This window comes from Haliotis rufescens, unplaced genomic scaffold (assembly GCF_023055435.1).
Source record: "Haliotis rufescens isolate VD_foot unplaced genomic scaffold, xgHalRufe1.0.p SCAF_19, whole genome shotgun sequence".
Taxonomy (NCBI): domain Eukaryota; kingdom Metazoa; phylum Mollusca; class Gastropoda; order Lepetellida; family Haliotidae; genus Haliotis; species Haliotis rufescens.
In genome coordinates this window covers 12,823,762-12,848,629 of record NW_025963879.1, presented here as the reverse complement: position 1 = coordinate 12,848,629, position 24,868 = coordinate 12,823,762, and the positions used below count along the sequence as shown (strand labels likewise).

Below are 24,868 nucleotides of genomic sequence, written 5' to 3'. Positions count from 1 at the left end.
GATAAACTAATGCATTAGTTATTTACCATTTAGTATGTTTTGTGAAGCTAAAACGCAAAGTATTATTGGCTGCCCTTTCACTGTTTAATTATTTTTTTCATTAGTTCATAACGTGTAGTAGGATGACAGATCGCGGGAACTTCAATGCTGTGATCGGACATGGACGTAAGAAGTGAAGTTAGAGATCAAGCAATCAAATCTTCCGAGCGCTGTATGTTATTGTCATGTTTTTTCATACCTCAGTGGGATGCACGATCTGGAGCATATGTCCATGCTAGGTCTAAGACACCCTTTTCATCTTTAAGGAAAGACATTCACCCGTATCCCCCTTTCAAAAGTTATTAATGAATACATTGCCGCTCAATCCGCTTACTTACAGTTACATAATTATATTTTGAGGGGGGATACGGATACCCTAAATTTTACTTATGAAGACTGTAGTAGCGGGTATGGGGTAGATGTTGGTGGGGTACTCGCAACAGGAAGCTACTTGTAGGTCCAGATGGCATCCATGTCTATTCAGAGTGTACCCTCGCGACACGTGTTTCCGTGGTATTAAGCACAGGCACAGAGTACTTCCTGGCTGCTTTGTAGACAGAAGAAGCTCGTTCAACTACTTCCAGTTAGGCTCCTTTCAGTTGTGTTGGACTATAAGGCCGGTACTGTCGTTTACGTCTCGCAGGATTATCCTACAAACCATGATAAACGATATAAGATATGGCCCTACTCAGCTTCCATAGTTATAAAAATTGAGCGGGTATTCCCCTTAGTAGTCACGTGATACACATTACTGTTTACATCAGCTAGCAGACGAACTTCTCTTGCTGAACTTACGAGTTGAATATTTTTTACGATCTCTTTTTTTATAATGGTACAAAAAGTGCATTACGTGCAGAAGGTTAGTTTTAGTTTGTTTATCGTAATATAAAGCTGTACTTACGCAAATAGATGCAATTCTGAAGATTTTTTCATTCGGAGCTGTCATGATCGAGTTGTCAATGTAAACAAATCCGTGCGAGGTGCGCAGGAAATGACGTCATAAAAAAATACCACGGATTGATGTGTCGGCAGGATATAATAGCCAAAATGTGTAATGTGTTTATAACATTTACATTACACATGAAATCTGTGACCAACACAAGGGAGTGATTCCCGACTGCCACACTTATGGCAATGACATATTCATCAACCTAAACAATGCTAAAGGAATAGTGCACATAGACTAAATACACTAATAGATGTTTAGTATATTGAACACAGTAATACACACATTCTTTTTACAATGATTCACATGCATCACATCTGAATCAGTGCATTAGAAACACTATTTAGAAAAGCATTCAGAACATTCTAAACATAAAACATTACTCATTACTTACTACAACACTTTTTTCATTCACTGGAAGTGTTAGAATATATTTTAGTGATAACCTATGCATGTTTTGTTTACTTAATGAAGATTTAAATAATAAGACATAACCTACATTTATATGGTGGCAGGGCAAAACGGCCTCAAAGGGTAAAGTCAAAACCGCCACAGAAAAAAGTAAAAATGGCGACAACCTACTGTGAAAACAGCTATGAAACAAAATCAAAACAGCTATAGCAGAAAAGTCAAAATGACCCGAACAAAATAAAAGACTACAAACTCAATTATTGTGTCACCATTAATTTTTTTAAAGGCTTCCTCATTTGGATGAAAGATTATTCATGTTTTTACAACAGATTGGTACACTGGTCAGTACAGAGTTCAAAGTAAATTGATGAGATTGGTTAAAACAAAGTAACTCTACTGGAAGAGATTACATTGAAATGACAACCTCTAACATGTAATTTGTACACATCCTAGCAAACACACTGATATCAATTTGGGCCAATGCTGTTTGAATGTTGGCATGCTGATATTGGGCCAACATTGTATTATCTTTTATAATATTATTTATATATTATATTCAGCAGTTCTGTCATATGTGCTGAGAGAGTATGCAGTGTGACCAAAGCATGCATTTTGACAATAAGCTTGGCCAATCAGCATATCAAGTTTTAGGGCATGGGTCAATTTGTAGGTTACGCAGAAGTACAGATACAGTAACACAGTGTTATAGAGGACAGATAAAACTAAATGAAACTAACAAGCATAAATATGTGATAAATAAATGTAAAAGACCTGGAATGAAATAAAACAAATATATACAAAAAGTACATCGGCCACATAACTATGACACCATGTGTCTTTCAGTGAACACACTGTTACCTCTGAGGCTGACACCTCAAGAGGTGGAGGGCAATCCAGAGTTTGTCAAGCTCCTCACAGGATTAACCAAGCACATCAATGAGCAAGGTGTTGGGCTACAAACACACAAGGACCTTGTGCAGGTTAGTCACCTTATGATAAGGGACTGGTCATTTATTATAGGGGAGGATGACCGGTGAGATTAGCCTCCGGGCTGCACCCCCCGCCCCCCACCCCCCACCCCCCACCTGATTTTATGTAACATTTTTTCATGTCCCCTCCGAATACATGTAACATTTTTTTCATGAACCCCCCCCCACACCCTTATGCTAAATGAGCATGTTGATAATGTTCAAATTTAATACAAAATATTATTTGAAATGACACACAAAAAAATCACTCCCTCTTTATATTTGTGCCAAATTCTTCAGTCCCCCACTCCTTGCTGTGTCATTTCATCATGACTTCCCCCTGAATCTCAACGCCCCCTTTGTCAGATAAAATACATACATTCTGGGTCAAATACTTTTGAGTCTTCTAGCACAAACATGTATGTTGGCATTATTTTCTGTAGGTTTGAGTCTTACCATATGGACGAGAATAAGCTGATCTTCCTAGACCAGAGGAAATGTTACTAGACTTGTAGACTGTACAAATCGATAGCAGGTCCATGGTTAAATTGGTTGCATGTTTGTATTTTATGAAGTCAAGCTCTGTGATCATGTGACAAACTTGACAGCTTTTCGTTCAGACTATCTTCATCTTGTCGATTTGACAACATCCATTCATTTTTCCAACTTGAAATACAGCATAAAATGTTTTTAAATTTGTTCCAAATTGCTCTAGATTGCATCATTTGCAGTCTAGATTTACACATTTCAAGGGGTGCATTCGCCTGTATTCTCCCAGAGGCCCGAATTGCACACTTTGGATGGTCTACCTTCCAAGGTTCTGGGGCTACCATAACATATTTCTTTACAGCCCAATGGGCTATAAGTGAATTTTTTGAGTGTCATACAATGTGCACATGATATTTGTTCCATGAAAAATACACAATCATCCAGCAAATAGATCCTTGTATATGGCGAAATAACATCCTCAAGTTTCCAGTGTGTTATGTTTCCATGCTCATATGATGTATGTCCTGGACTTATTGGCAACCATACCTTTGTTTGGAATGGCACAACAATAAAAATAGACCTCCAAGCAAATGAAACTAATCCAGGATGGTGACATAGTGGAACCTGTGTGTTGTAGGCCCAGGAATTGTTGAAACATGAGAAACACACTTGGCTTTTACACCACATCCTCCATCATGAAGTCCAGGAGCTTATTCTGGACTACGAGATCAAAAGTCAAGAGATGTCCCTCGCGGCAGAAGACAAGCAGGTAACTCAGATAGTTGGTGCTGGTGCCATTGGTGGTATCACCTACGGGTTATCATGGTTATTCTCAAAATAGCCGCATGGCAAGATGGTCAAAAACACATTGGTCAAAATGGCCACATTTTGAGTGTATATCCAATCAGTGTGGTCAATCAACACAGTGTCAAAGTATGTATTAAACAAACTCAGTGAAGAGTATTCACTGAACACAACACACAGGTTATTCTAAATCCTTTGGATTAGTAAAATAAATAAATAAAATTCTGTTTGATTAATTAAATAATTAGAGCAAACAAATAGAAACAAACACTATTTATGCTTCATATTTATACTTTTTCATGTGGCCATTTTGACTTTTGGTATGTAGCCATTTGACCTGTTCACATAATCTACTGATGAGTGGACAGTTGATTTGATATCACTGTCCTGATAAATTTCTACCTGATTAAAACAATAGCTATTGACAAGCAGGTCATTGTGAGACTTTCTGTGTAGCACATGATAAGTGTCAATCCGTCGTAGCAGTCGTTTGACGTTGTGATGGAAGGGTGGAATCACCAGAGTTGAATAAATGAGAGTAGTTGTGTTCACAATTAAACATGAAAGTCCTTTTCAAGATTGAAGATGTTTTTCCCCTGGATTCAAGTACTATGGCAGCAAACCTCAAGGACCCTGGGACCCCTTACTTGCGGACACTGAAGTGTGTCATTCTTTGCTGCATGTATAGCAGTGTGAATGTAGAGGGACACCAGTACTGGGCTCCATACATTGTAGTATGACAGTACCCACATGGATGTTCAAACCTGGGTGAAAGGGGGACAACATTTGGATTACTACTAGCAGTGTGCGAGCTTAGCCTCAATTTTGTAATTGATATCTTTTCCCGTAAAAACCAAGCCTCGTTCTCAAGTGCGACCTACAAACAGTAAATACAATTTGCTAGCAGATGACATATTCACTTTATAGTCTCTGTCAACTGGAGTTTTTAAACAGAGGTTTCTACTGAAACAACTTTTTTGTACTTTTATTAGCTTTCCATGTTACAAAATATATTCACTGGATATTAATGCTTTTCACCTGGATAATAAGGTTTGTTCATTTCATGATGAGGATCATCTTTTTTAAAATTGTCCCAACTGTATGCATACCTGACAAGGACGACATTGGCTACCATTATGATACGATGTCTTACATTTTTCTCAGGAGGAATGCCATTATTTTTTCATTTGTTTCTATTTTTTCTGACTTGTTGGATGTCATAAATGCACATATATTCACAAGATGCAAAATTCTACTAGCGTTTCAACTTCTATATAATATTAATGCATACACAAGCCTTATTGGTATAAATGTACTCTTGATATTTTCCACTTGAACATTCATTAGTTATAGAGGTGCCAGAATTCCAATATGTTCATACCTTACTTGACAAATCTCCAGTGGTGTCACTTGGAAGTCGCATCATGATAAATAGTTAGTAAGAGACTGGTATTCCAAGTGAGTTCCAAGAAAATAACAGTTGAAACACACAATTTAGCCATGACCGAGCATAAAAATGCAATAGCCAAGGTATAATCCAAAAGTAATCGTCCACCACAACAGTAAAAGTAGTATACTGCTACAGCAGACGATAGGTTTGAGCCAATCATTTTACTGATAGAGGTCACGTGACTAAAATCTTGACTACTTCCGGTGGTGTGAAGGGTTACTTTCCCTAATTAAAACTAACAAACCAATACATATTTGAGATTTAAGTTCTGATTTATTTAAGTGCAAATGTCTGTTCAGTGTGATAACACTGACAAACTATGTCCAGACAGCTTAAGACAGAAAGAACCAAATGTCAAACACCACAACCTGTAAACCATCAGTTTAGACCCCTGACACACAAATTAGTCCCTCAATGACATATCAGTCAACTCAAATTTAAACAAACGGTGTTAAACTGCCCTAAAGTAACATATCTGTCACTAGAATGTGATGCTATCAGAAAGATGCCAGATGTATTTATGTTTCTGGCCGCTCTGTGTGGGACTTCTTGGTCACTTCGAGGGGGAAACTGGGGACTGTCTTTTATCCAATTAAAAACATGTTTACATTTGTAGCTCCTCCTGTTTTAAGTTGGATATAGTAAGCTTAGTGATCAGTGATTGCAGGAAACATAGGAATTGGCCCCTCCTCCCTTTAAGATAGATGGAACCCATATTTTTGTGAATGACTTCTACCCTGTGAGAGAATATTTTGCGGTCACGTGACTTCAATAAACATGTTCTCACAGCCTCTACAGTGCATGGATGGGTTATATTTAGGTATTATTTTGGTAAATTGACATATGTGGAAATGGGAAATATATGAAAACATTACATGTACATATAGGATTTGTAATAAAAGGTTTATATGAGGTAGGTGTAGAGCCCAGGATTTTTCACTTCCTGTGACAGGGGCTGTGACGTCACTATGGGGCCTTTAGCATTGAATCTATTTATAACCTGTGTGAAAGCGAGGCTTGGTTTTCATCTATAAGCGGTAACATAGGCTGAGCTCGCACACTGTAGGGTGTCCCAGTCGAACAGTATTTAGAATAAGTACACCTGCAAGCTTGGGTCACATGAAATGCCAAAAATAGAGAGTTGATTGTGCCTTATTTGGATGTAGATTTGGTTGAAACAAATGTCGTTTTAACACCAGAATGAACAATATACCATCTATATTAACATGTATGTCAGGCTTGAACAAACGAAACCAGTGATTGATATCATGAGTAAAGCCCTGGGGTATAGTGACACATCATCAACCAAGTCACCAAGCCTAAACACCCTTTCCATTTAGTCTGACAACAAGCCTGTCTAACCCAGAATCCCCACATGATGGAAGTTAATTACGACAATATTTGGTCATGGCTCAAGGCCAACAAGCCCCCGCTTGGACTAACATAAACATACATGCCTGTTTACAAGTCTGATTAATGAGATATCCCCTTATCAACAGTTCTTGGTGATTCTCCGAAACTGTCTGACATACAGCGAGATTGGGGACTACTTGGACTTCAGCCCTGATCCGACATCCAAAGCAACTTTACTTGGCCTCAAACAGGAGGATGTCAACAGACACAATGCATATAGAAAGGTAACTTCATTAACAGTGCAATCAAGAAACACCAGTGTTACTGTGTAGTCATAGTAACAATGCCTCACTTTCTTTGCTTACTTGTACATACAGTTCAAGTGAGCTAAAGTCGTCTGTCATTATTTTCATCATCTTCTCAGAAACAACATAGCATGTGAAGCAATACTTAGTGAGGATGGTCCCAGCTATGCTGTCACTAATTTGGTCTAAATAAGCTTACAGGATTGTGATCTGTGTTTTAACATGGCCGCAACGGCAGCCATATTGAAAATGTCAAGCTTGCCCTTTACTCGGCCGTTTCTGCATTTATCTTTATGAAATAGTCGTGCTGTTTTGGTGAACATAAACTTGTGTTACTTACTTTTGTAAATTCTTTTGTATCTTTTTATTTTGACCTTTATAGATCATAAAGTAGAGACAATTTATGGATAACAACTTCTTTATTTTACTGTAATGGCGACATTTCGGTATAGATTCTTATACCTTTGTCAGGCTAGGTTGAATAATGAACATGGTACAGAATATATATGGTAGGTGGAGGATTAACAGTTACAACAATTGTATACATGAGAGAGATTAACAATAGGAGGATAATAAAACAACGTGTTGGACAGAGAACACAAGATGAAGAAACCAAATAAGACAGGTAGCCAAGTTAACAGGATTCAGTGTACATAGGTGGGGTGATTACTGCTTAATGAGTTCATAGTAGGCGGATGGGATGAAATAGCCTTGATCTCTGTTGATTGATGGCTTGTGGCGGCAAATGTGGACTGCTTCTGTTAGTTTTCTCTTAGTGAAGTTATGGAGGTTGTTGGAGAGGATTTGGACATTTTCCGAGTTGATGTGATAAGGGCAGTTGCTTGATTTTTTGCTCTTTGCTTCTGGTTGTCTAAGGTGCCGCGATTCACTGTGCAGAGTTGTGTCCCTTGGGCATGCCAGAATCCCGGTTTGCCCCGATTATGTTTCTAGGTTTGTCAGCACCATACCCGTGCTCTTTGGTTTCACCGAAGTGGTAAACGTCTGAGACCTGCATCACTTCGGGCTTTCCTCCCACATTAAGCGGACACGCCATGATATAACTGGAATACTGTTAAAAGCGGCTTTAAAACCCAACTCACCCACTCACTCACTCTAGTTGGCCATCCATAAACACACAAAAAAGTAACAATACAGTGCAAATGCTATGTCAATACTATGATAGAATTAATTATTACTAAGATTTGTGTCAAAACAAGTGAAAATTAAGATGTTTTATTGTGCATATGGTGTGAATTATTCTACATGTGCTAGTTTACAGGAAACTTATTGTTATGAAAAGCTGAAAAATGTATAGAATGTGAAGTAAGACATTTCATGCAATATTATTCTATCAATTGATCATTTATTGAAAATCTCTTTTCACTGGCAGCATATTTCATCAGTGCAGCAAAAGCTGATTCCAGAAATTGAAGCTCGATTACAAAAGAAATGTGAAAATCTTGTCACTTTTTACCAACCACCGAAACTATCAGGTAAGTTATAAGAGGGAAGTGTAATTTGATAGCCAGGTGTTTAGATGATAGAAACTAAACTGAGATCATACAGGGATAATTCTAGGGTGGGGCCTTGTGCTTTTTGCCCCTACATTTGAAAGGGCCCATGTCAGAAACTTTCTAGAGTGAACCCTGCATAATACACAAACAATGAACGGAGTACAGTACTGAATCAGAGCCAGTCGATGTGAGATTCCACCCAACAAATGTTAACAGAATTATTATTGCAAAGGGGGGTAACTCTGATTTCATGGATTGACTTTTACCACTACAGTCCGTTTGACTCCAAATGAGAACGATGAATTGCAAAATAACTCAAAATCCAGAAAAGTGTATGAAACATCAATACCGTACTTGTCCATGAATACCCTGTACCCAACAAAATCTGAATTTTGTTTATTTTAAGACCCATGACGGATGAAGTTCTTTAAGAAACTATCATGTAATTTTGTATAGAAATGTGTACATGACACGTAGGGGGGACAAACCGTGGAAGGAACAGTGCAAGCACAGTCTGCACGTGCTACACAGTGACCGTGTTCATTCAATGACAAGATGCGCTACTCAGCAGATGTTTTAACAGTTGATGTTGAATGTGTATGATTTCTTTAGAAGTGAAGCAGAAAGAGCAAAGCCTTTTTTATGCAATTAATAAATTCTTGAAACGAGCTTCAAAAGATCTTGGTATGTCCCCTCAGAAACTTAAAAATGTTGTTAGTCGACGAGATACAAATAGTCATGCCAAGGAGGTAGGGAACATGTCAAAACCACGCAAGGTTGATAAATTAGACAGTTTTCAGAGGGATCAAGTCAGACGTGCAATTGTTAAACTGCACTCAGAAAATAAGTACCTGTCCCTAAGAATTTTGAAGAAACACCTTGAAACTGACCATGATTTACGTGTTACAAAGTACAAACTATGGCAGCTGTTGCATACATTTGGTTACAAATACAAAAAGATAACTGGAGAAAATAGGGCTGTGTTGTGTGAATGGTCTGACATTGTTCGTCTCCGAAATCATTACCTTCGTACCATCAAGCAGAAACGTGAAGAAGGATATGAGCCCGTCTTCTTAGATGAGACATGGGTAAATGCGTCACACAGTCAGTGGGTACCCAGTGGTGACTGTAAGGAGTCTGGTAGAAAGTTACCAATGGGAAAGGGTGAAAGACTCATAGTTCTCCATGCTGGTTCTGCTAGTCAGGGTTTTCTCCCAGACTGTGACCTCGTCTTTAGAGCCAAGGCCAAAGACAACAGGGACTACCACACAGAAATGAACGGCAATGTATTTCTGGAGTGGGTGAAAGATAAATTAGTCCCTGCTTTGCCTACCAAGTCTCTCATTGTCATGGACAATGCACCGTATCATAGTGTGCAGGATCCAGAAAGCAAGACTCCAACCTCTAATAACCGTAAAGGAGACATGGTTACTTGGCTGCAACGGAGGAACATTACCTTTTCTTCTCGAGCGACGAAACCACAGCTCTATGAAATCATCAAAACTATGAAACCTCAAGGGTCAGAGTCACGCTGTCTTACGACTGCCACCTTATCACTGCGACCTGAATCCAATCGAGTTGGTATGGGGCATCGTCAAGGGTGACGTTGGACGATCGAACACAACGTTCAAATTAGGAAATAAAGGAATCCCTTGGTCAGGTAACAGTAGAAAAATGGAGGCGTTGTGTGGCCACAGTCATTGACGAGATAGAGCCACGTTATTGGTCACGAGATGGACTACAACGACGAGATCTATGGCATGAGTGAGTCAGATTGCGACTGAAATTATCATTAGACGGCCCCTCTAACGCTCTGTTATTTCCCCTACCACAGAAAGTGCAGTGCATGCGTGCTTGCGCTGTGCCTTCCACGGTTTGTCCCCCCTACGTGTCATGTACACATTTCTATACAAAATTACACGATAGTTTCTTAAAGAACTTCATCCGTCATGGGTCTTAAAATAAACAAAATTCAGATTTTGTTGGGTACAGGGTATTCATGGTCAAGTACCGTATTGATGTTTCATACACTTTTCTGGATTTTGAGTTATTTTACAATTCATCGTTCTCATTTGGAGTCAAACGGACTGTAGTTTGTCTGGCCCACATGTGATTATTTACAGGACACTTCAGGGCTCCAATTGCGTTGATCGATGCTGATGTCAATCACTGGATTGTCTGGTCCATCTTGATTATTTACAGACCCCCATCGTACAGCTGGAATATTGCTGAATGTGGCATTAAACAAACAAAGAAGGAACGCTAAATTGTGGAATGCAAGATATGAATTTTCATTCTTTCATAACATTTTATAATCCTGCATACTCAATGGTCAAATATACATTAGACCATGATCTATCTTATGACTGCATTACCGTGAAAGAAAACATTTAACTTCTTTCGCTCTTTTGACAATTTCAATTACTGACCTTACTTCTTTAGTGTTGCTAAATAATGTGTTGTGGTTCCCACAAGTTTGGCAAGTGTGGCAATATATTTCAGGCAGAAAACTTGACGAACTTATGCTTAGAGAATGTATCATAAAAGTCAGTAACCTCAACGCAGCTTGACTTTTGGTGCTACTCTATTGCATACTGTGACATTATGTCTTCTACAACACAGTATGTAGACTTCCCATCCGTAGAACTTATGATGTCATAACTGTGGTGCATACTTTAGATCAAAACTGACTTTAATAATAACTTGCCTGCTGCTATTTCTACTAGCCACATGCCAAAGGCTCAGCCGTTACAGATGACCACTATGATGTGATGTAGGTACAAAATTGCTGCTGACACATCCTGCTAAGAATTATACCGTATTTTCTTAAGTATAGTTTGCACCCATGTATAATGCACACCCCCCTCTAGCAGATTCAATATTTTGGAGAAAAAAAAATCGAATACCAAGTGCAGAATTTTTTTTACACCGTACCCCTTTAGCGAAGTCAGGCAAACGAACAGGTGATGAGAAACTTTGTCAGTACACATTCGAAATTTGAGAGAAAAAATCACCAGACATGTTGATTTACCGTTTAAATTGTATTTTTTGTTCCTATAGGCATTGTTTTATATCCAGGGATTAAGATTACCTTGTGTATTTTCCCCTAAACTAAGCCGGACACAGCAATCAGCTATACACACGTTTTCTTGGAATCTTCCGGTGATTCGGTCAAGACACACCCAATGATATAACTTTACAGGATTTTAATGCAAGGATCGGCAAAAATTGTATCTGAAACTTTTTTTAACAGGAATAATATATTCCAATATCTTGTTGATTTAGATGCAACTTTTACTAAACATATTTAAAATAATAATAACCCTAAGCGAAGCAGCTGATCGCTATTGCCGGGTATTATTTTTTACATGGAACCAGTCTGACCAGTCACCGTCAAGGCTCCCGTGCACGTGATCACGTGATCGCAAGAATAACGTGTTGACATAGAATTGTCCAACAAAAACAAATATGACTTTAAACGAGTCACAGTATGGCATTTATGATATATGTATCCATTCTCTGTCACCAAAATTTCGTTTCATGGCGTCAATAACAGTAATCTGACCGTGGTTGCTGTTAATAATGGTGAGTTGTGCAATATTCCGATCGCTTCACACACGATTTCGCCGAAATTAATTAAAACAATATTAAAAGGAATTTTGAATAAAATTAATAAAATAAATAAAATAAGTTACAAACATAAGTCCAGATATACAAAGAGCACTTTTTACAGGCAGACAGTTTAATTACATGACTAATTTGCTGGATTTGTTGACATGGCATTTCCTGTGTTACGCGCTCCGGTAATGTCTTTCCATGGGCGAAAAAAACATCAAAACTCATTAATTCGTGTATAATGCGCACCCCCTTCTACACAGCTGTGTTTTTTGGAGAAAAAAAGTGCGCACTATACTCAAGAAAATACGGTAGGTCCAATAGCAGGGGAACTAGTGGTTGATGGCGTGAGCATCCACAGTGTCAGAGTATGATGGTACACTAAGTCAGTAAGGTCTTCAGCAACCCATGCTTGCCGTAAAAGGCGACTATGCTTGCCGTAAGAGGCGACTAACGGGATCTGGTTGTCAGGCTCATCGACTTGGTTGAGTGAGTGAGTGAGTGAGTATGGTTTTACGCTGCTTTTAGCAATATTCCAGCAATATCACGGCGGGGGACACCAGAAATGGGCTTCACACATTGTACCCATGTCGGGAATCGAACCCGAACGCTTTAACCACTAGGCTACCCGATCGCCCCTCGACTTGGTTGAAGCATGCAGGGTTCGCCCTGTCGCAGAAAACCTGCGTATTTGACGCATAAATAATTGAAAATACGCTAAAAATATTTACTACTGCGTCAGTGTTGACGCAATGAAACAGCCATTACAATTAGTAAACTGGGACCTTTCCGTTTGTCAGAAAGAATATACAGTGATCCCTCGTTACAACGCTACCTTCGGGGTCCAAATAATTGATGAGCGTTATAGATGATCAGCGGTTAACTCTTTCAACACCGTAGGCCGGTTTTCGGCCAAGAAACATGAGTCCCCAGAGACCGTAAGCGGGTTAACCGGCCAAGCCGTAGTCACGTCGAAATAGTATATATTTTTATGGACCTACCTGTAATATCATTCATTTATTAAATCTATCACATTTCACAATGTCTGAAATACGTATTCCATTTCAATTTATAATTTTTTATCGATAAATTAAAAAATATTCACTATTTCCCCGCGATGTTGTTGAAAATAAAATTCTCGGACACACATTTCGACAACGGGTCCACATCGAACATGTCAAAGAGCAAAATAAAGGGGTGTTAAACAAATCTTTAAATATATTATACAAAGTAATAAATAAAATCAACAAAAATATATCTAAAAGTAATCAAGCTTACATCTAAGTTATTATTTCCATCTTTTTGTGCGATCGCGTGTAATATAAGACATCTCAGCTTTCGTCGCCTTGAATTCTCGGCTCGGACACGATGTTTAATGCAAAAATATATGCGTGAAAAATCTTTGTCAAAGCTCGTAACCTAGCACGATACATTCACGAAGTTCCATATTTTTAATATGTATCGTGATTTCCTGCTTAAAACGTTCAGAATAACGATTTAACAAAAACCTTTCGCCAACTTCTGAAATTTATCAAACACGAGCTTGGTATCACAGCTGTAATTTGATTGGCTGCCTTAGGTCACGTGCTCAAAATTGACCAATCGCGAAACTTGTAGCAGATTTCGGCAAGAAAGCGTCATTGGAAATCAATTTTATTCCAATGAAATCACTTGTTATAACTACGAAAAAAACCAGCCGATGTTACGAGCGTGTAGATAAAGGAATAAGCTTTCTAGCGATGTGTCATTTGCCATTCTTCGACGAACGTGTTATTCATACGAAGCCTCGAAAATGGGGGTATTTCTTCTTGTTACTGAGCGGACAGCCGCTGTTATCGGGAAATGGGTATAATTCTTTTTAAAATGATTTTCCAATTACGTAAACAATGAAAATAAAACAGAAATAGGTAAGTGGATTTTATGAAATCTTATATTTGCCGAAAATCGTCAAGTTTTCGCTTCCTTGGTCCTTAATCTGGATGTTAACAACGTATTAGCTTACATTTTTTTATTTACAACGAACTTAATTAAGTTGTAAGTGCATTATTTTATATAATGTGAAAAACATAACTTTCATATTTATAAACCATAGGATCAGACCTTTCAAATGGTGTATAACATGTAGTGGCAAATATATTTTACAAGCAGGTATTTTCTTTGATAAATGTTGGCTTCATCTATCACACAAGAGTCTCTGGGAACTCGGTGTCCCAGCAGTAAACACTTCTGTTTGACTGGTGTTGAAAGAGTTAACGAAGGTCGAGTCGCAGGTGGTAGACGACCAACACAACAGTATACATGCTCTGCCTAGTACCTATCACGATCTACGTTGCACTTTTCACAGTTTCCAAAAAGATTAGAATAGAAGTTATTTATGATTCATAGTGTAAAAAAAGATTTATCGAGTATTAGGCCCAATATACTTGACTTTGTGAATCAAAGATATTTATGTTACAGTTAAAATAATGAAGAATATAAAAAGTTAAAATCTTACCTTGTTTATGTTTACTTAATTTTTCATCCTGATAGCGAGATTCTGAGATTAGTTAATATGACTCCCAAAAATTGATGAATGACTCCTAATCTGAAAAGTTGGGGGTCATAATGACTCCCAATTTTTAATGTCTAGGGCAAACCCTGGCATGTCATCAATCCCAATTGCGTGGATCGATGCTCATGATGTCAATCACTGGATTGTCTGGTCCAGACCATATTGCTAAGTGCAGCGTTAAACAACAAACAAACAGTCATGTCACAGCTGTAATCAGCTGTAGGTCCGCAGTGGTCATCTCCTTGAATATCGTCATGGCAACAATGAGAGCCTTGGAACCTTTTTGTTTTTTTCTATGTGTAAGTTGTTCTATTTCTTAAAAGTATGTACTTTCTGTTTTGGCATAACAGCTTCAGCATATTTTGTACACCGTAATAGTAATAATAACATCAATAGCTATAATGTGAAAATGAAACTTACCATATGCATAAAATCCTACAATGAGTTATCTCCCTTGGAACATGTTCTATCTCCCCATGTCCCCATAAAAGTCCAGTTTCCACCCTTGCCAAACTAGGCTGGAATTTCTGAGCTGGATCATCGCGCCACTGGTGGCTGTTATGAGTTAGGCTAAATAAATTGATAGTCTTGGGTCTCAGGCACCTCCTAAAGATCATAAAGTTTGCAGCACGTTTCGTTTTTATTTCCATTTTTAATAAAATATATTAAATCCTTAAATATTCCAAGTCCAAGGGTAGTTAAATACTGTATTCCAGTATTTTATTCATCAAGGAATACTTTTATGCAGGCCTTTACCAGGTTGACTGTACACAACTGTTTATTTGGTTGCACAACTGTTTATTTGGTTACATACAAGTTTGAACAAAAAAAACCAAAAAACAAAAAGACACCGCCCGCCTGCACTATATTTTCAAAAGCTATTGCCTGAGAACCAATTCTTTTATTTTTTTAAGCCCATGTGCCTTCTATGTCCCTCTTATTGACCAATCAGATTCCACCTTCATATCAAACATAATGGCGGCACCCAGTCAGGACAATCTGATCGATAATCAAGGTCTATAACGTAATACTTCGAGGCACCTTGAATAAGAAAATAAAAAGATTTGGAAACTATCTGTTGACGCCGTGTTGGTGATACAAGTGCTTTGCAAATCCTGCTATCGATTGAAATCTGTATGGCAGTTTACGAACCTGATGTCGACTTCATTACACAATTTTGATTGGACTATGCATAGACTTGCTAGTCGAGCCAAAATATCCCTCCATAATTCCAGCCTAGTTCGGCAAGGGTGGAAACTGGACTTTAACAGTCAGTTAACTCCCTTGCCTCGGGAGGATGGAGATAGATCCGAATGTAGTGGTGATATTACTTCTGAAACGAAGCTATATGGAGGCAGATGGGTCCAGGGTATTTATGACAAGGGAATGGACATATAATATAATACCCTGGATAATTGAGGATGGAGCCATCTGAGAAGATAAACACTAGTGATAAACAAGAAGTTCTGTTTCCGACAATTGTCCAATACATTACGACTATTTTGATCATTAACATGATAAATATCACCTTTTGATGATAGTCCGGTTGCGTTGAACATCTAGATTTAGGGAAGTAATTATGTGTATTGCAGACAGCACCCGTCTCACTTTGTCCAAGGCAGTGCAGTTACCTGGAGAGATTGAGACCAACAAACATCGGCTCAGTGAAGATAAGAAACAGGTGCAGGTGATCCGTCAAAAAAGAGACAAGCAGTTTTGGCTGTACTACCAGGTAGGGCTGCTATATTACCCTCTTGTACTACCAGGTAGGGCTGCTATATTACCCTCTTGTACAGTACTACCAGGTAGGGCTGCTATATTACCCTCTTGTACTACCAGGTAGGGCTGCTATATTACCCTCTTGTACTACCAGGTAGGGCTGCTATATTACCCTCTTGTACAGTACTACCAGGTAGGGCTGCTATATTACCCTCTTGTACTACCAGGTAGGGCTGCTATATTACCCTCTTGTACTACCAGGTAGGGCTGTTATTTAAATCTCTTGTACTACCAGATAGGGCTGCTATATTACCCTCTTGTACTACCAGGTAGGGCTGCTATAATACCTTCTTGTACTACCAGGAAGGGCTGCTATATTACCCTCTTGTACTACCAGGTAGGGCTGCTATATTACCCTCTTGTACTACCAGGTAGGGGTGCTATATTACCCTCTTATACAACCAGGTAGGGGTGCTATATTACCCTCTTGTACTACCAGGTAGGGGTGCTATATTACCCTCTTGTACTACCAGGTAGGGGTGCTATATTACCCTCTTGTACTACCAGGTAGGGGTGCTATATTACCCTCTTGTACTACCAGGTAGGGGTGCTATATTACCCTCTTGTACTACCAGGTAGGGGTGCTATATTACCCTCTTGTACTACCAGGTAGGGCTGCTATATTACCCTCTTGTACTACCAGGTAGGGGTGCTATATTACCCTCTTGTACTACCAGGTAGGGCTGCTATATTACCCTCTTGTACTACCAGGTAGGGGTGCTATATTACCCTCTTGTACTACCAGGTAGGGCTGCTATATTACCCTCTTGTACTACCAGGTAGGGCTGCTATATTACCCTCTTGTACTACCAGGTAGGGCTGCTATGTTACCCTCTTGTACTACCAGGTAGGGCTGCTATATTACCTTCTTCTACTACCAGGTAGGGCTGTTATTTGACCCTCTAAGAACTACAAGGCAGATTCTCCTGTAATCTATTCCAGACACTGCTAGACTGGTTGTCAGTTTTTCCAGAAGTTGTTAAAGAACAACACATTAGGTTCTCCTGTCATCTATTTCAGACTCTGCTGGACTTGCTGTCAGTTTTGGAAAAGGTGTTGAAGGACCACAAGTTAGATCGGCAGGTGGAGTCTGACCTGGTCACAAGTGAATGGCTCATTGCCAGGTGTGATGCCATGTGTCTCAAAATAAAGTAAGTCTGTTATTAACAGTTTGGAAACCATTGCGTCAAGGATGACTGTATTTATATTTCTTGTTTCATTTTCCAAATAAATTTTCCTGTTTTTTCATTTTCTTGAGATTATATATACAGTTGTCCCTCATGATTTGCTGATCTTGGGGATTCCCCATGTTATTCCTAGTATGGAATTAGGTCAGGTGATACCCTATGTTTGTGTGTATAGTGCCCACTTGAGTATAATTGTTATTTCGTGTATTGTGCTTAAAAGAAACTAGTCCTCAGTGTCATGTCCTCAGCAGGTGTGGAAGTTGTGTAGCCTAGTGGTTAGAGCATTTGCTCATCAGACTCAAGACACAGGTTCAAGTCCCCACATGTGTACAGTCCATTCTTGGTGTACCCAGCCAGTGTTCTTGAATATTGAAACAACAACAGTGCAAGAACATTCCCTAAATGTCACAAAAGGAAAAAAATTGAAAGTAAATGCAGTGTCTTTGGATTTTTGTTGTTTTGTGTTTTTTGTAATTTTTTCGGAAATTAACCTTCTGCCATGACAACAACATGATATTATGAACAGGCCAAAATGATGAATGTTTTACTTATCCTGTATTACTCCTGGGAGCTGTGAGAGGTCCAGCTGCAGAAGAAGCTGTTCCAACCAGTAGTGTAGCAATACCCTCACACAGCTGCCAGGTGACCTGGAAGTCACATTAGAGCACATTACTGCTTTGTCAGTCAACACAGACAGACGTGTTTCTGAGAATAAAGCCTCTGCAGTTTTCCAGCATCCTTTTCTTATTTTTTCATCGTTTACTCTTGCGGTTGAGTTGTTGTTTATGATTTGTGTCTTTTTGGTCTTATACATACATAATTTGTACTCTATGTCCGCTTGTTTATGGCCCTCAGTCACAGTAATTGTGGGCATCTTGTTCCAATCCACCATTTTGAATTATTTTTTTCTCTCTCTTTCTCTCCTCTAAACCAGTGAGTTTGTTTTAAAGTTATAAATTACTTTCAATTTCCAGTTATGTGTTAGCACGTTTTGTGAATATGACAGATAAATTACAGATTTAGGCATGGTTGTATTGTTTGTCACGGAAGCAAGTCAGGCAGGGATCCTCACCCTCTGTCTTGATTGCACAGACCCCTGTCGACATCTTCAAAGGACTCCTCTTTCGACTTGAGGGCTGCTGGGAAACGACGTACTCAGAATGCCCACAGACACCCTATGATGTCTCTTTCTCCCCCCCCCCTCCCCCCCCACACTCTCTTTCTCTCCCCCCCCCCCCCCCCCCCCCCCCCAAAACACACACACACACACACTCTCTCTCTCTCTTTCCCCCCACCCCGATGTCTACTTTGACAGCGCCGGTGCCATCGCTGTTCAACCCTCACATTACAACTGCGCCATCTGGCTATGGACACTTCCATGAAACTACCTGCTCATCAGCAGATGCCTTATCAAGCGCATATCCTGCCTGCCTCAGCAGCTCTGGCTGAGATTACCACCACCCGGCGCCTTGGCTGTCTTGCGGATTCTGAATTCAAGAAGAAACTTCTCACTCAACCCTGGTCAAGTTCTGCCTTGTTTAACGGTGCCATCACTGACACTCACGCTTGACTTCCAAGTCTTCCAAGGGGAATTATCATTCTTGCCGGAGCTCCCTCAGGGACCACTCTCAGTCTTCCTCCAACTTTTGGGGCAGAGGACCAGCCTCACTGGATCGACACTAAGGCAGGGGTGCCGATCAGAAGGGCAAGTGTTGAACTGATCGACAACAACCAGAATCAACGCCAACTATTCCCTGATCAGCCTTGACATCCAGGATGCGTATCTACATGTGCCAATCCACCGACAGGCGGTTTCTCAGGGTCTTCTTCAATGGTATCCATTCCCAGTGGTAATCCTACCATTTGGATTTTCCACAGCCCCGTGGCTTTTTATACAGATCACCAAGCCAGTGGCCGCCTGCTTGCACCTGATGTACAGCAACTTCAAGTCTTACATAGACGATTGTCTCCTGAACCATCAAGACTCATCTGCCACAAGGAATTTTACTCATCTTCTCTTCCATCAGCTGGGATGGATTGTCAACAAGACCAAGTCAGTGCTCACCCTATCCTTCCGTTTTCAGTTTATTGGAGGCGTATTTCTCACCAACCAGGACCTCTTACAGGTTGCTGAAGATCCTCCACCACTTATTCCCAGCTCTTCAACAAGCCTGGACACTCTGCCAGTGGCAAGTGCTGCTATGGTTTACTCACTTTTTGCGCAAGACCTGACTTCCAGGGGAAATCTCCAGGTACGTTCAATCCAGTTCCTTGCCCCCTTCATCAGGTGCCAGATCCCCGGTTCGCCCGCAACCTTACCTTCATCTCTGGCACAGCAACAATCTAGAACTGGAAGCGCTCATTCTGGCAGTCACGCATTGCAGGCCATTCTTCAAAACGCCCAGTTTACAATATCCGGACATCACCTTGGTGTGGTGTCGTCGAAATCAGGGGACTCTCCACTCCTCTCTGCTGTCAGAGACGTTCCGCCTCTTCCTCACTGCTAGACCGTCTAGAACTGAGCTTCCTAGTTCAACACATTCCAGGGTGCCGGAACCTGCTAGTGGATGTGCTGTCCAGACCGGACAAGATGGCTCCCTCGGAACGGAAGTTGCATCCCATTACAACCCTCACGAAATTAGTGCAGTTTTCAACTTTGGCTCTCCATAGCAACTGCTCTGTCAAGTCTATTATGTTTTCGGCCCTCCGATACTGTCCTTGCCAGCCATCATCTACGAGACATTACCTTAGAGGATGCTGCTAGCGTCCATAGTTTCGGTCCCTTCATGGTGGCTCAACAAGTCATCAACCCCAGACGTCATTGATTCTCTCAGACCCGCAAGCTGGCCCAGAGAACTCTCTGTTTTTTAACACCCCAGATTAGAGGGAACACATGCTGTGCGCATTACCTTGGTAGGTCAGTTTTAGATTCTGGCTCACGCTTTTTTCTATTACTGTTCCTTTACCTGGTCTTCCCGTTTTCCTTCCGACAGGAATGGTCATTGTTTTCCGGTCATCGCTCAGGGTGCTGTACTGTTACTTGGACCTTGACAAGGATTTATTTCGAATCTCATCTGAAGGTATGCCCACCATCCTACCGTCTGATAAAGATGTATTCAGGAGTAAGGCAGGATAAGTTTAAAAAATGAGTATAATCTAAATATTTTTTACATTTGTATACTTATGCGGAATTACTTTGTCTAAACTGGGCTCCCGCCTCAGTGCTACCTCCCCACGAAGTCTTCAGATGTTATGTTTAAAGCAGTAATGTGCTCTTATGTGACGTCACCACTTCCGGGTCACATGACCGCTGTGTGAGGGTACTGCTACACTACTGGTGGGAATAACTTCTATTTCAGCTGGACCTCTCACAGCTTTCTGTCAGAAAACAGCTGTAAATGTAAAAAATATTTAGATTTTACTTAATTTGAAGCTTGTGTGTTTCTATGCTTGAATGCCTGTGTTTTTGTTTCAGATTAGTTCAACTCCAGATTATGTGTGACACCTACACAGCTGAGACGGTGCAGGCTCTAGATGTGGTCAGGTAGGACCTTGGTTGACTCATGCTCAACAGCAAGAGTAACTTATCATGTTTCTGTATATCATCAAACTCAAAACGGGTGGACTTAACAACAAAACTGAGGTCACAGTGCACGCATAACACGCATATTCCTGCACTCTGAAAATCTTGGGGGCGGTCGGGTAGCCTTGTGGTTAAAGCTTTCGCTCGCCATGCAGAAGACCCAGGTTCTATTCACAATGTGTGTAGCCAATTTCTGGTGTCCCCCGTCCATGATATTGCTGAAACCTTGCTAAAAAAAAGCGACGAAAATCATACTCTCACTCACTCACTCACTCACTCACTCACTCACTCACTCACTCACTCACTCACTCACTCACTCACTCACTCACTCACTCACTCACTCACTCAAATTCCATATGCATGGTTTCATGGTGATTTATGAGCAAATAAAGATGTACGCAAAATGGCTGTCGGTTGTCCACAACTACAACTCCCTGAATATTTTCTCATTCACGAGTAATGTCCACTTAAATATTTATACATTTTAAATTGTGAATTGAATGTGTCTCGAAAAGAATGCGACCACTGGCCCCTAGCCAAAAATGCGACTCAGTATGAATGCAACACCCCTTCCTCTCAAGCATCAGTGAATGTATATCTTAAGAAAATGTAAGGTTTACAGGAGAATCCTCACCTTAATCCAACCTTACATCATCCAATCACACACCAAATAGCACCGCTTATTGGCGCTGTGTAGAAAATTATCCAATCTCACACTATGCATACCTTCCTTCTTCTTTTGCTCCTGGGGCGGTCGGGTAGCCTAGTGGTTAAAGATTTCACTCTACATGCTGAAGACGCGGGTTCGATTCTCGACATGGGTACAATGTGTGAAGCCCTTTTCTGGTGATATCGCTGCAATATTGCTAAAAGCGGCGTAAAACAATACACGCTTGCTTGCTCGCTCGCTCAATCACTCACTCACTCACTCACTCACTCACTCACTCGATCCTATGTGGACTGACAGTAACAGAGAAGGGGACGTCCGGCTTGGAGGATTTCTTAGGCTTCTTGGCAGACGACAGTTTAGGCTTGTCCGAGCCTCGTGACTTAGAGTAGAGCACCGGTCAATCTCCTTCCTGTTACACTTGTGTAGACAGACATTAAAGGACTCTTCTGTGAGGTGTTCACATTCTGAGCAGCATTTGTGCCAACTATACCAGCCACGGCAATCACAACAAGGTTTGTGAGGTTACAGAGTTTGAAAAATTACGGCGACATTTCCGACAGGCCGGATGAACAGAGCTGTCCTTGTCCATTATCCCTCAGATTATGTACGTAATCTAGAGGATGTTGAATGGAATACAGTAATAACAAAAAACAACTAGATTCTCTCAAATCTCAGTGCATGTCTCCACAATAAGACGATGAGAATGAGAATGATGTGGCAGAGGCAATCACATGATCGTATCGTGTAGGTCACTATGCATGGGATTATACTGGGTGACACATTTCTTTTTTAGAAGCTGAAAACTTTGTTCTAGCACATTTCCATATAGGATCGAAAGAAGAAATGCATATTGTAACTGTAAGATAGGATAAGTATTATAAATATACAATTTATTCTAAAATTGACAGTATTGCTTCAACTGATGAATCAGTTATGGGTATTGCTAAAATAGGCATGTGTAGAAAGATGACGCTCAGTTCTCAACCAATCTGGGTTATATTTGAGATCGGAATAACAGCTGGGTCATATGGACTGAGACACAACTAGCTCGGGAGATAAAATATTAGCCCTCGTAAGTTCCAGTTCAAAGTAGCATTCCACTTGAAGATACTTGACGTCTGCTTGTCTGTAGTCAGAGCGTTTGGCTTTTTCTGATTAAATCTAACTTTAAAATTGTAAGAGCAAGGGGGTTAGTGTGCATTCTAATTAATTCTTATTCTATCTTTTTAGCAAATGGGTAAAAGTAAGTAATATGTTATCAGGTACTTCCTCAGTTTCTAATATGCAGCAGTGACATGCCATTGTGACATCGTACAAGCCCATCACAAGACAAGGTTACCATGCTGTGACATCAGCGTTTAATTAAGGAACATTGTGGCACTACTCTCATTCACGTTTGCTTTAATACAAGGCAGTTGGGTAGCTTAATGGTTAAACCAGTTTCAATTTCCAGCATGTGTGAAGGCCATTTCTGGTGTCCCCAGCCGTGATACTGCTGGAACATAAAATGCTGGAATATTGCTCTAAGCAGCATAAAACCATACTCACTCACTGTAAGCAATATGCTTCCTATCGTAAAATGAGAATTTATGAAGTTTTGATGGAAATGTAATGCTGTTTGACGTCTAGTCTATGATTTCTTGACTGCATTGCGAAATTTGGGGGGTATATTGACTGAAAGGGACTCATATTACCAAATGGTTGAAGTTTGAAAATGAACACAAAATGACACCAGCAGACAGCAATAATTGATCAATTGCCATTAGACAACATGGATTGTATCCAACAGTCCTCATTTCTTTCACTAACATCAAGTGTAGTTGCAGTCATGCCACTTGACATGCTGACAAAACAAACCAGTCTGTCCCATCATCATAATCATATTGGCCAGTCGAAAGCCCTGACCTCCAAGTCTGTAGTGTGTCTGTGATAGTTCTTTCCACATGATGGGTAACATAGATGAAAGTTCATTTGCCCGTCTTCAAGAAGATTTCATCTTCCTGAGGCAAGGGAGTTTGCTGACTAAAAGTCCAGTTTCCACCCTGGCCGTATTAGGCTGGTATTATGCAGTTATATTTTGGCTGGACTAACGAGTCTATGCATAGTCCAACCAAAATCACGAAACGAAATTGACATCCAGTTTGTAAACTGCTGTGCAGATTTCGGTCAATTGCAGGATTTGCAAAGTATGTGTACCAGTTCAGCAAGGGTGGAAACTGGACTTTTTCAGTCAGTTAACTAAATTGCCACAGGATGATGGAAGAGTTAGGAACAAACAAATATTTCTTATCATCCCAGTATGCAAGCTATATCAAGGCAGCCTAGGAATAATCATGCCAGGACCAGACGAACTTGTGACTGAAAAAAGCAGCAAGGATCCATGTCATCAGTACTGAAGAGTAATTCTTACTTGTAATCCCCTCTGGGTCTTGCAGCAGATGCAGGTTTGATCATCTGGTTGTTTTCATTGCAGGAAACACTTGGACTCGGCTATAGATGACCATGAGAAGGACATGGTGCGAGTGGGTCAGGCATTGCGGGCGTACGAGGCAGTGGGGATGGGGTTTGATGGCTTGGTTGAGGAGTACACAAGACTGAGGGGGGAGCTTGAGAACAAACAGTGGGCACTGGCTGAACTACAGCAGACAACTACACAGACCACAGGCTGATCGGCTGCTGGTGCTGTTGTATATATGTCCATTAAACTTGTGATATGTGCTTCGTTGTTAGTGGTTCTTGTAAGAAGCTGTTGAGGCTTATTACTTTGTGTAGAATGTTGGTCATGATTTAAACCTCTGATTTGTCTGGCCCAGATGCATTTTTTACAGGCAACTGTGAAATGACTAAAATATTCCTTACTTCAGCTTAAAAACAACATTCACTCACTCATGAAAACTGGCAAATACCATTGATACAAACAATATTCCAAATTTTTACCGAGGACTTTGTTTGGATCCTTCACACTTAGGCTCCACAAGCTACTTCCACATGCCAATTTGCATATCACGTGAATTATAAACAAACATGCTGATTCTAAAATCGGGGCAGTCTGGCCTAGTGGAAGCCTTTCATTGTGTGTGTTACAGATTGTTTACATAATTACTAAGATTTGCTACAACAACTGCGACGGTGAGGAGTATGACATTGCATCATTACACATCAAAATGACCTTATCCGTAGACTATTTTCATGTGGATAGGAGGG

The 24,868-nt window shown here is 40.3% G+C and overlaps 1 protein-coding gene across 1 annotated transcript; it reads left to right on the top strand.

Annotated features, from left to right (window-relative positions):
• Positions 1–64: 64 nt before the first annotated feature.
• On the top strand, positions 65–24,382 carry LOC124138910 (HAUS augmin-like complex subunit 4). Its single transcript, XM_046505809.2, has 9 exons — positions 65–211; positions 2,240–2,376; positions 3,491–3,622; positions 6,607–6,744; positions 8,156–8,258; positions 16,038–16,177; positions 17,245–17,375; positions 20,887–20,955; positions 24,138–24,382. The coding sequence occupies exons 1-9, from the start codon at positions 160–162 to the stop codon at positions 24,331–24,333; spliced, it is 1,098 nt and encodes a 365-aa protein (XP_046361765.1). The 5' UTR covers positions 65–159; the 3' UTR covers positions 24,334–24,382.
• Positions 24,383–24,868: the final 486 nt, after the last annotated feature.

Bases quoted from the DNA above. Each gene is read 5' to 3' on its own strand.
- LOC124138910 (XM_046505809.2), top strand. From the start codon at position 160: ATGGACGTAAGAAGTGAAGTTAGAGATCAAGCAATCAAATCTTCCGAG. The intron at 16,178-17,244 runs GTAGGGCTGCTA...CATCTATTTCAG, and splicing joins AGTTTTGGCTGTACTACCAG to ACTCTGCTGGACTTGCTGTC. The intron at 17,376-20,886 runs GTAAGTCTGTTA...TTTTTGTTTCAG, and splicing joins GCCATGTGTCTCAAAATAAA to ATTAGTTCAACTCCAGATTA.